Source organism: Gossypium arboreum, chromosome 6 (genome assembly GCF_025698485.1).
Source record: "Gossypium arboreum isolate Shixiya-1 chromosome 6, ASM2569848v2, whole genome shotgun sequence".
Classification (NCBI taxonomy): Eukaryota; Viridiplantae; Streptophyta; class Magnoliopsida; order Malvales; family Malvaceae; genus Gossypium; species Gossypium arboreum.
The window spans coordinates 43,803,424-43,815,835 of NC_069075.1; the positions used below are offsets into that span (position 1 = coordinate 43,803,424).

The window sequence follows — 12,412 nt, forward strand, 5'->3', positions numbered from 1 at the left end:
AGTGTCTCGTAGCTCTCTTGTACACATGATGTGCACTTAGCACCATACATGTGACCTAGCTAAATTTCATCTATATTATTCAATCTTCCGAAAGTTCAACCGGGATTTCTCTCACTATTACTTATTTCCATTCTTCCAATAGTCGGTTTATGATTCAAAATCAACTAAAATATATAAAATAGGCTGAAATATAGAAATTTAAATGAAGTTAATGTATTATTTACATACAAACTTACCTCAACGCAAAATATGGAAATTTTGCAATTTAGTCCAAAACCTTTTCCTTCCCTCGTTCGAGGTCGATTCCATGCCTTGCTTGATCTATAACAACACATTTAGCTTATTTAACACTCATACTATTTATTTCAATCCAAAAATCACATTATTTAAAAATTACATTTTTGCCCCCTAACTTTTACAAAATTACATTTTTGCCCCTAGGCTCGAAAATTTAATTTCAGCCCTTATTCTTATGTTTTATGACATTTTGAACATTTTTCTCTTCTATAACAACATCAAATTCTCACTCTAACATGTACTTATGAGCATTAGGTATTTTTAGCGATTATACCGTTTTGCTCGTTTTCGCTAAAAATCGCTTAGAAAAGATCGTTCTCCTAACCTCAAGCATTCATATTCTACCATAAAACATCAAAATACATGCATATCATTCATGGGTAAATTTTTAAACATAAACCCTAACTCGAAATAATGGTAGAAATAGGTAAACCGAGCTACGAGGATTTCAAAAATGTAAAGAACATTAAAAACGAGGCTTGAATGCAGTTACTATTGAGCTTGAAAGCTTGAAACAAACCCTAGCTATGGAGAATATGCAAGTTTCAGCCAAGTTAAATGAGGATGAACACATTTTTGTGTTATTTTTCCTATTTTATTTCATTTATTTTGCAAATGACCAAAATGTCCTTACTACTAAACTTTCTAAAAATTCCATCCATGTCCAAATTTTTGTCCATATAAAGTATAATGGTCTAATTTCCATTTAAGGACCTCTAATTAAAACCCCCATTTCAGTCAAGTACTTTATGAACTAGAACACACACATTTTTCACCTATTTCAATTTAGTCCTAAACGTCAAATTAAACACCCAATCGATAAAATTTCGCAACGAAATTCTCACACGATTATGCAATCATAATATAAACACTAAAACTTAATCAAAATAATAAATTCTCGGATTCGTGGTTTCGAAACCACTGTTCCATTTTGGCCCTAAATCGGGCTGTTACATTTATTTCAATTGAGGTTGAGATTTTGAATAAAACTACAAGTAGCTAATTCCCTTAGGGGAGATTAACGAGTGGATGGGGAAGTGATTAACGGAGGAATAAGGGTTTTCCCACAAAATTTATTGGTATAAATTACGTCTTCTTAAAACCCTAGGCTTGATAACCTTAGGAAGTAATCAAAGGTTAAACGAGGCCGGGAGATAAGTTTGCCAAGTAAATCGTAATTTATCCTAGTTGAGAAAGTGAAGTCAGGAGATAAATGAGTATTAATCAATCAATTAGTTAGTTAGAGACTAAAAGGTAATAATTGGTTAGTTAATAGTTAATTCACCCTAAAACCCGAATTCGAAGTTAATTACAACCTTTGAAATGAGTTAATCTTCCTGATTGATTTAATCGATTTAGTTGTTTGTTTATTTTGTTGTTTATTTATTTTAGTTATTTAATTTATTATATTCATCTCTTTTATGATTTATCGTAATATAAAATTTAATTATTACTATTTAGACTTATTATTGTAAAGATGTTTTCAATAGATTTAATTCATCATCTATTGGGTATGATCCTCGGAAAACTTCCATGTGTTCCATTGTAACACAATACTATCATACAATTTGACTCGTATACTTGCAGACATCGCTACTTTAATTTCATATATATTTGATGTAGTATTTTTCAATCAAATGTTTGCACGTTTGGTAGCGGTAAATAGCATATCTACATAAGTGTTTCCAGCATAGAACATCGATGTTCAGAAGTTGAAATCAAAAGCACTCACAAAATGTTGTGCTAGGGTCTCCAAGTTTGGGTTACTAACTAACCCCGAATGTATGCTAAAGTTGAAATCGAGAGCTAAAACCAAGGAATGCCTTCCCATTGATGATTACGACATTTCCTGATAGGAGCTTTGTAACAACACCATGAAACCACCGTGCAACCGTGTGGTTGGACTTTCTACTTCCTACTCCTAAAACAAATTTACTGGAACTATTGTCGAACTTGGACCACCTTCTTCAACATCGACAAAGTGGACATATAACTCTAGTAAAGTATTTCCACTAGTGCAATGCGTATCGAGAATTGTGCTGACATCCATGTTGCCTTTGAGCTCAAATATATCATATCTAATAGGGTTCAGTGACATTGGATATCTATATTTCAAGCTTGAAATTATCCTCTTGCTTGAAGCCAACACTTTTTTTCTATTCTTAATCGAAACTTGTTCAATTTTATGCTTCGGATGAAAACCAATTTTGTAAATTGGGCTGATACAAAAACGATCCCAATATCGATGTCACAAATTTAACCGTCGTAATAAATAGTAGCTTTAATTCATCTACTCATCTTCGCCTAAAAAATATGTTTCACATGTTTAAAACAAAAACATTATATAGAAAAAATAAGTATTCATTATCCAAATTCAAACAATGACACTTACTTAAACTAATTTACTTTGTTGGGTCAATTTTTGAACTTCAGATTTTTAACATCAACAATCTTCTCCTTATGCAAATCTCCTTATGAAAACAATCTACTTGAAATTTAACTATGAAAACCTCTCCACAAAATGTCTTCATTTTATAGGAAACTCTAACATCAAATATGAAACATAATTTAAAAATATTGAAAAAGATTGGATATGACATATCAAAAAAATGTTTCTAACAAAAAGCATTTTTTTGAAAAAGTTTTTAAAGATAACATTATTATTTGTCACGGAAAAGATGAGATAAGATGTATAAATTTTATCCCAAGAATTCTTGGATTTCAAAAATTTTATCCCGAAATTCTCGAGTTTAGGATTAGGGTCACGATTTTTAAAAACGTGCCATGGGAGACACGATTCAGTTGGGATAAAACCGCTCCTTGCAAGAGGTAGTTTTGCCTTCTATCTCCAAAAAGGATTTATTTTCCTAATATTTGAAATACGAACCTAAAACTTTAAATTTTTGTAAAATTTATATATATCCCTCATTAACCCAAAATTAATAATTATAATTTATTATTGACATATTTGATCTAAAAGGTATTTGTGCTCGAGTAGCTTAATCACTAATTAATTAATTTAATTATTTTTATTTAGGATAAAATCATGAAGTTATCGAATGAATAAACTTGCTTAAGTGAATTAAGTGTTGTTAGATATTATTATATTTTAATTATTAATTATTTTTAATTTAATTTTATGATAAAATCAAGAAGTTAATTATCACATCAATTATGATTTTATCAAAATAATTAGGCGTTATTTTACTTCTTAAATTATTATTGTTTTTAATAGGGACGTTAATCAACACATTAATCATTAACTTCCTAAAGTGCTTGTTTAATTATTCATATTAATCCCTGATAAATAAATTATTATTAAGATTTTATCTAAATAATTATTATTTAAATGTCAATTTAGTTTATTTCATTATTATGATTTTATGCAAATATTATTTTTAAATGTCAATTCTCTAATATAGTATAAAATAAATGGTATTTTTGTCGATTCAAAATTTTTTCTAAATTTGTAATTTTTGAAGAGAAATTCATTAATTTATTCAATTAATAAGACCATACAATTCGAGGGAAAAAATAACAAACACCTATTGTACGTGCTAAAGGACAAGCTCTATCAACACAACAAAAACTTCAGCTTCAACATCAATAGAACATTATGGCACGTTGACAATCGGTTCTATCACAACTTAAGTACAACATATCACGAGTGATTGCAAACACTTAATACAATAAGGAAATCAACCTTAGATGGTCCAAAGCAGCGGGCATAAATCAGCAAAAGAATTGAACATCCACCAAACTAGAGGGGACGGTGACAAAACCAACCCTAAAATTACTCTCAAAAATAAGACTACATGCATAAGCAAGACTAAAAAGCATTCTATAAGAATAGACAAAAACTTCTAAAAGTGAGACTTATTAAATAATGGAAAAACAAACAAAAAAACAAAAACTTAAGATAACACGAGTCCAAACCGACTCATGAAATCATTTATTATTCTGAAATTCTCAAAATAGAAACAGATTAAGAAGTCAACGAAGAGCTACTCATTTTCTAAAAGAAATTGTCGGTGGTCGATAGTGTTTCAACTATTATAAGCACTGTCATCTATCCATCACAACTTGTAAAGACAACAAAGATACCCACAAAATAGAACTGCAAGCTGAAAAGAGAGAAGACGCATGGAGTGAATGTAAAGGAGAAAGAAAAAGAGGGTTGATGGGCAAGAGAAAAATGTGGGCGATAACTAGCTCGGAGGCTAACACTGCCGCTAGGCAAAAACAAAAAGAAACAAATGATTTGGAGAAAAAAAAAATAAGGTTTCCCAAACTCTACTTTATATATATTATAGATAAAAAATTAAAATTAATAGATAATGAAATGTGCTTGTGTTATGAACTTGGACTTTAGTTGAGCTAGCCTCGTGGCGTTAATATTCAAGAGTTTTGAATAAATTTTTTCAATTGCATTGATAATTCAAGTTATGAATGATTCAAAGAATGCTTTTATTTATAGTGGAGCTCATCTTACATCAAAAGTACAAAGTAAATTATGTCAATGGTTTACATTTAAACCTATCTATAATTAAGGGCGAATTTAAGGAATAGGCAGAGTGACTTTGGTCCCCAAAAATGAAAATAATGTAATATGGTACCTTTATGAACAATGAAAATTTAAGTTAATATATAGTAAAATTACATTTTAGTCTAAAAAATTTGTTCAATCCATTTAAAAATGATGAAATTAAAATTAATAAATAATAAAATTATATTTTAACTTATTAAAATTTATAATTTAGTTCCGATTTCCCGTTGATATAAAGTGATAAAAAAGTTGAACTCTATTACTCATAAAATATAAATTATTGGAGTGTTTGTTGAAGAGTTTGATTTCTTTCTTTTTAAATAGCGGCCCAACCCGGCCTAGGAAAATCTGGAACTTATATTTCAGTAAATACAAAGGTCCATTAAAAATTAGGCGGAATAAAATAGACAACTTCAAAGCCCAACTTCTCTCAAGTCCGACCATAACTATATAAAGGCCCAGCTTTTGTCACGTGCGATTATATCCACACGTGGGTATCCCTCGCTATATTTAGGCCTCCCTTTCATCTTCCCCATTTCCCACTCGCTCTCGAAATCAAAAACCCTTGCCAATCCATTCCTCGGATTAAACAAAGAGAGATGACCGCTGAGATACTCCCCAACCAGAACGGCTCCGTCGTTTACAACGGAGATCTGAATAAGTCTAACTCTAACCCTAACCCCATCTCCAACCCTTCCGCCGCCTCCAAGAAGTCCCGCGAGAGCGAACGACGTCGTAGAAGGCGCAAGCAGAAGAAGAATAAGAGTAAGAATACCTCCCACCAAGAAAATGACGCCGCAGACGGTCCCGTTTCCGAAGCCGGTGACAGCGACGCTGCCGAAGATGAAAAGAAGAATTCCTATCAGCAGCAGGTATCCAGCTATTTTTCCTTCCCTTCTTTTTTGTTTTGAGGTTTCTATGTTTTTAGTGAATATCGATTGTTTCGTCTGGTTTTTGCATGTCTTTGTGCATAATACAAGTTCTATAGTGACTTAAGAATTTTCGATTTTCTTTAGATGGAATAGAATTGAGCTTTTATTTTTGGGTTTAACTGTAGTTTGAAAATTTTCTTATGGCTATTTTGTTATTGTTGTTTTCTTAAATTCAGCATATTTCACTCTAATCTTACATAATGTAAGTTGCATTTGTTTATAAGTAAACTAAGCATTTTCTTTTGTTTGACACTGTAGGTAATGGAAGAAGTTCAGGTAGAGTACGTTCCTGAAAAAGCTGAGTTAGATGATGGCATTGATGAGGAATTTAGGAAGGTTTTTGAAAAATTCAGCTTCTGGGAAGCTGCTGGTTCTGAGGTGAAATGAAATTCAGTTTTATATGATCAATTAATTTTCGAATTTCCTTGTTAGTTCTCTAAAGAAACTTTTAATTCTATTTTTACAGGAGAGTGACAAGAAGGACGAGTCTACCCAAGATGCTGATGCAAAGAAGGGGGCTGATTCTGATTCAGGAGAGGAGGACCAGGATAATCAACAGAAAGAGAAAGGTGGCTTATCAAATAAGAAGAAGAAGGTTTTTGGTTTCTCCTTATATTTTCTGAGATTATTTGTGTTATTATATGTAGTTCATTTTGATGAGACTGAAACTGAAAATACTTGTTTTGATATTGTTGACAGCTGCAAAGGCGGATGAAAATTGCTGAGTTAAAACAGATTTGCTCAAGGCCTGATGTTGTAGAAGTATGTTTCTCTTACTGTTTATTTGATGTTTGCTTCTTTTCTTGTTCCTCTCTTGTTTGTTTTTAAACCAGTGTTAAAACAAATTTTTATTCCAATGTTGAATCAGAGCACATTTGCTATGAATTTTTTATTTTTATTTTTTGAAATGAAGTTTTTTTCCCATGGCTATTAAGGGATCTTATTTTCTAATCTTTTGTTATGAATTTTTTCATGCAATACTGTTGGAATATTGCGACTCAAATGGAGAATAATGTTCACTTCTGTTTTTATAACTCAATAGCTCATAATAGATATGATTATTTTGTCAGGTTTGGGATGCAACTGCTGCTGATCCCAAGTTGCTGGTGTTTTTGAAGGCATATCGAAACACTGTTCCTGTGCCAAGGCACTGGTCTCAGAAAAGGAAATATTTGCAGGTTAGTAATTCTTGCATCCATGACGATTAATATGGGTCAAATATGTGTTCATGGTTCATAGGCATAATCTTTAGTGAGTGATATAGGAAGACGGTGAGGGAAGATCAAGTCGATAAGGCTTCTCTTATATGCATATATGTGCTTCTTGCAGGGGAACAGCTGATACAACCCTGGAGCCTGGACTTATAGGTGTTTTGCAGAAAGGACTCTTGATTGATTTCTCTTATATTATGACTGCTTTTTTGGTTGGGATATAGATATTTAATAAGGTCTCTGGTAGTAGCATAACTTGCATGCTAGATGGTGGGGGGTATTTGTTCATTGTTAAGGTGCTAATTAATCTGTTTTGGATTTTCAGATGCCTTTCCATTTGTGCTAAATGCTCGGGCTAGATCCATCTAAGATTTATTTATTTTAAGTGATTTGAGTTGGATACAGAAGCTTCCTAGCTGTTATTGTTAATAATTGTTATTATTTGGGTTTGTTAACTTCTGTAACTCATCGCCTTGTGGATCCTCTCTGTAGGGGAAGCGCGGTATTGAGAAGCAACCTTTTCAGCTTCCTGACTTCATTGCTGCAACAGGAATTGAAAAAATTAGACAGGTAAATTTAATTCATTATAATAGCAATTGTGTAACGTCTAGGAGTTAATGTCAGGAAAATCTATCTATTGCTATAAAGTAATAAATAGTTTTGAATGGAAAATGACCTTTTTTCTTTAACTGAATGATTCACTCTTGTTCTCAACTTGTCTCTTCTACTTCTCTTTTTCTCGTTTAGGCTTACATTGAAAAAGAGGACAGTAAGAAGTTGAAGCAAAAGCAACGTGAGCGAATGCAGCCAAAGATGGGGAAAATGGATATTGACTATCAGGTTTCTTGCTTCATTGATTCTTTCTTTTATTTTTGGAGGTTTGAATTTTGTTTCAATCCATTTTAAGCTGTCATGAAAGGTTACTTCTAATCTTGTCATTCCTTTCTGAAATTATATTGTTTTGCTCTTGTACTAATGATGTTCTGGCTTATGTTTTTAGGTTCTTCATGATGCATTCTTTAAATATCAGACAAAGCCAAAGCTGACAACTCATGGAGATCTGTATTATGAAGGGAAGGAATTTGAGGTACTCTTATGCTATTTCTACATCGATATTAGGTTTTATCTTATATTTCCTCAACATAGTGAATGTGTACGTTCCAATTAACTTTAGATTGATATGCCATTGAACAACGCAAGGCTGTATGTTGAATTCTTAAGATTATAGGGACCTTATAGAATAACAATGTACTTCAAATTTTGCTGATGATGGGATCTTACACTGGACCCTAAGGATACAGTCTAAGCTTAATTTAAATCAAGAAATTTTGTTTCATAAAACCTTTGGGTTACAGAAACTGGACTTCACAGTGAACTTGTCTTGACATTTTTGTGGAATAAATGCTCGAGAGAATACACGTCATTATTTGTATGTAGTCTTCCGTTGCTATTCCAGTCTTGTGTGTAAATTCAATGGTCATCTAGTTGACACAGTAGCTTGTTGTTTTGCTGAAACAATCAACCTTTAGATGTAGTACGAGGTTGCAACTGGCTATTGTGATATACCTGAATGGGATGATTTTGATACTTCTGTAATTAATCTTGAATGATTCGTGTCTAATGATTAATGTCTTTCAGTTGTTTTTTTCTGTTGTCTTAGATTAATATTGTTTGTTTGGAATACAGGTAAAGTTGAGGGAGATGAAGCCAGGCTCTTTATCACACGAGTTAAAAGAAGCTCTTGGTATGCCAGAGGGTGCCCCACCTCCATGGCTTATCAATATGCAGGTTAGTTTGGTTAATGTCAGTTTATTTTTTCATCTGGTGTTTGAATATTATTGGTGTTATTGAACGGCAATTTTTGCTTTCAGAGGTATGGTCCTCCACCATCATACCCACACTTGAAAATACCAGGGCTAAATGCACCTATTCCTCCTGGAGCAAGCTTTGGTTATCACCCTGGTGGTTGGGGCAAACCTCCAGTAGATGAGGTAAGCCTCTTTGAAAATTTCTGTGTTCTGTGTGTTCTACTAAGCTTGAAACCTATCTTTAGATGAGGTATGCTGTTTAATATCTCTCTTTATTTAACTTCCTTGCTTTTTCCAACTTGTTGTCAATAGTATGGACGGCCTTTGTATGGAGATGTATTTGGAGTTCATCAGCAAGAACAACCTAACTATGAGGTACTTCCAAGGTTTTAATGTAGTTTTTTATTTTGGATATTCTATTTTATAGCTTGACTAATATGCTAACTCTTAGGCTTTTAGCTTGTGTTATGTTCCATCATTGGTATTAGTCTTGTGCGATTAAATTTTACTGAAGTGGGGTAAAAATAACTATTAAGGGAGAAGTAGCATCTTAACATTAAACTTGATCCACATAAGTACCCTCACCATTAATTTCTCATTCTAGGAGTTGAGCCGCTTCAAAAGATTGTTATTGCATTCTACATGGCAATGTCTAAATTTTTGTCAAATTCTTTGAAGCAATTAGACTTTGCTGGTAATATTCCACTAGATTCAAAACCATTCTTGGTGTGGGTTGTGTACTCGCCATTTGTGTTAAAATGAATAGTATTGATAGCTTCAAATTTTTTGGATGGAACTCTTATTTCTTGAGCCTATGATTTAATTTTGCACTTTGTTATTCCTTTGTATCTGATGATAAAATCCAGGAGGAGCCTGTTGATAAGTCTAAGCATTGGGGTGATTTGGAGGAAGAGGAGGAGGAGGAGGAAGAAGAAGAAGAGGAAGAGGAAGAGCAGATTGAAGAAGAGGAGTTGGAGGATGGAATCCAATCTGTCGATAGCCTTTCAAGGTAATAACATTCTACCATATCTTTCTGTTTAGGATTGTAATATGTTTTACTGCCAAAATAATCAGGCTGGGTGCTTTATCAGTTTGGTTTTTTACTGATTAATAGCCGTGATTGTTCTATGTTGTTAGTGGAGTATTAACTATTTTATTGATGACTAATTTTTCCCTTTTGACTTCAGTACCCCCACTGGAGTTGTATCAATTATTTTATTGATGACTAATTTTTTCCTTTTTGACTTCAGTACCCCCACTGGAGTTGAGACACCTGATGTCATTGACCTTCGTAAACAGCAGAGAAAGGAGCCTGAGAGGCCTCTCTATCAAGTGAGTATTGTATTTGAAACTTTGCTGTCTGCAATTGTTATTCATATCTCCTGTATATTATTCAATTGATTTTCTTCACATTGCTTTGTGTTTGAAGGTGCTTGAAGAAAAAGAAGAGAGGATTGCCCCTGGGACTTTACTTGGCACAACTCACACGTAAGAATCTGATTTGGTATTTTTTATTTGTTCCTATAGCTTCAAATCTTTGACTGATATCATGAAACTTGTTTTTTTACAGATATGTAGTTAACACTGGCACCCAAGACAAGTCGGCAGCCAAAAGGGTAAGAGAAATTCCTATTTTTTGATTTGTAGTTCTTTTCTGACTAAAGTTGCACTTAGACTTGGAATAATATCCCGGTTTGCTACTTTAGGCTGTCTTTTGAAAAACGTTTGGGCCATTTCCAGTTGTCCTGCTATAATAACGCTTGGCATTTGCTAGAGTTTCATCACCAGACTTAGAGATAAAGTAGCAGCAGTTGGGGATTTTTTAACTCCCAATTATTTGGGTTGATGGAATCTGTTACTCAATGCCCAAATTAGATGTGTTTTTAGCCTTAAGTTGTTGAAAATAGTTTGGCATTTAATTGTAAAATCTCATTTTGCAGGTTGATCTTCTGAAGGGTCAAAAATCTGACAGGGTGGAAGTCAGTTTACAGCCAGAGGAGTTGGAAGTTATGGACAATGTGTTGCCTGCAAAGTAAGTGGGAGTCTTGAACTTTTACCATCTAAGTATATGTTGTCCCCAAAGTTTTTTTTTGGGTGTACAACCCAAAGTTCAATCTAGTTCACTCCTCTTCGGTTGATTTTGCAGGTATGAAGAAGCTAGGGAGGAGGAGAAGCTACGCAGTCAGCGTGAGGACTTTAGTGATATGGTGGCTGAGGTAAGCCTTAGTGGAGTCTTTTTGATGATATATGGGGTGTCTCCAAATTCATCCATCATCATCATAATAATAACAATAACAAAAATTTGTCTGCTTCAAATATGATATTATCTAAGAAAAGCTTATGTGATATTTGGCCAAAACCCACTACTGATTCCTTGGCAAGTATAAGCAGTTAAAGTATAGTGTTGCAACCTTTGCAGCCTTCTCAGTCATAATTAGATCTCTTAATATGTCTTTATGTTTGACCATGTTGGATTTATTAAGCCTACCTGAACTTCCAGTCTGTTTGTAAAACATTTGATGTGCTTGCTACTGATTTTCTGATTTTGTGATTTGATTTAGTAATGGAAGATCTATATATTTATGTATGTATGTTTCTTGAAAACACTTGATATTTTGGAGTTAATATTGATTTTAACTTGGCATAATGGGATGCAAGATAATATATGGTTGGGCGTGTATGATGTTATGCCTCGAAGAATTGTTAATTACATGTACTGAATGCAGAATGAGAAGAAAAGGAAGCGAAAGATGCAGGAGAAAGAGGGAAAATCGAAGAAAAAGGATTTCAAATTTTGAGTACGCAAGATTGTGTTGGTGGTGTCAACATGAAGCAGCAGCTGACTTGCCATTTTCCATGGAGAATGAGGTTCTTTTTAACGTTTGTGCTAGATGTGTTGTACTTGATCCGATTTCCCGTATTAACTTGTAGGCTGTATAACTAATATATAAAGATATATGCCAATCTGTCATGATAATACATATGATTTCCACTGGCACTGGTTCCTACGCTTTTTGACGACTGGGAGTTTTGTCGACCGATTGTCCTATGTTATATAACTCGTCGAAGCCTCAAAAGGTGTTGGGTTGCATTTGTATCTGTAGAATGAGTGCTAAGTACTGTTATTTTCCCATTTCTGATCCGACATACTCGTTACAATAGAGGCGGAAATCAGTTAAATCGCAACGTGTTAGCTCAATCATCAATAAATCTATCGATTGGTTGAAAATAAAATGTAAATTGCTTGCCTTCCTGTGGATGAGGTGTGTTGAGAGGCTAATTTATTTTATGCATGCTAATTGGCAATGTGATTAGTAATAATTAAAAGCGTAGAGCCCATTCTTTTTCCTTACGTCTTTAATCTACTTTTTAGAAAATCGATAAATCAACTCGAGTCTACGAAGGAAGAGATCAAGTCAGAATTTGTTTTTTTTTTTAGTCCTGTTAGACATGAAAATCAACCTTTGTCCATGTCCAAAAGTAGCTTTGTTTTCATTTGATTATACAAGGTGGAACCTAGTCACTATCTGTCTCTAACAACAGACTTGCCTATATTAGACTTCCATATTTTATTTTTCACCCTCTTCGAGGTTAAGGAACGTGAAGTGGGGACTTTTA

At 33.4% G+C, this 12,412-nt stretch overlaps 1 protein-coding gene across 1 annotated transcript; it reads left to right on the forward strand.

Annotated features, from left to right (window-relative positions):
• Positions 1 to 5,355: 5,355 nt before the first annotated feature.
• LOC108486457 (uncharacterized) lies at positions 5,356 to 12,028 on the forward strand. Its single transcript, XM_017790517.2, has 18 exons — positions 5,356 to 5,715; positions 6,034 to 6,153; positions 6,242 to 6,370; positions 6,475 to 6,537; positions 6,846 to 6,953; positions 7,479 to 7,556; positions 7,734 to 7,826; positions 7,987 to 8,073; positions 8,673 to 8,774; positions 8,858 to 8,977; positions 9,107 to 9,169; positions 9,661 to 9,803; positions 10,045 to 10,126; positions 10,224 to 10,282; positions 10,365 to 10,410; positions 10,735 to 10,826; positions 10,941 to 11,010; positions 11,521 to 12,028. Exons 1-18 carry the CDS (start codon positions 5,443 to 5,445, stop codon positions 11,590 to 11,592), a joined length of 1,800 nt encoding a protein of 599 aa, XP_017646006.1. The 5' UTR covers positions 5,356 to 5,442; the 3' UTR covers positions 11,593 to 12,028.
• Positions 12,029 to 12,412: the final 384 nt, after the last annotated feature.

What these genes read in the sequence shown, in the direction of transcription:
- LOC108486457 (XM_017790517.2), top strand. Translation starts at nt 5,443, where the DNA reads ATGACCGCTGAGATACTCCCCAACCAGAACGGCTCCGTCGTTTACAAC. An exon ending in CAAGGCCTGATGTTGTAGAA is followed by an intron (nt 6,538 to 6,845) that starts GTATGTTTCTCT and finishes TTATTTTGTCAG; the next exon opens with GTTTGGGATGCAACTGCTGC. An exon ending in GAATTGAAAAAATTAGACAG is followed by an intron (nt 7,557 to 7,733) that starts GTAAATTTAATT and finishes TTTCTCGTTTAG; the next exon opens with GCTTACATTGAAAAAGAGGA.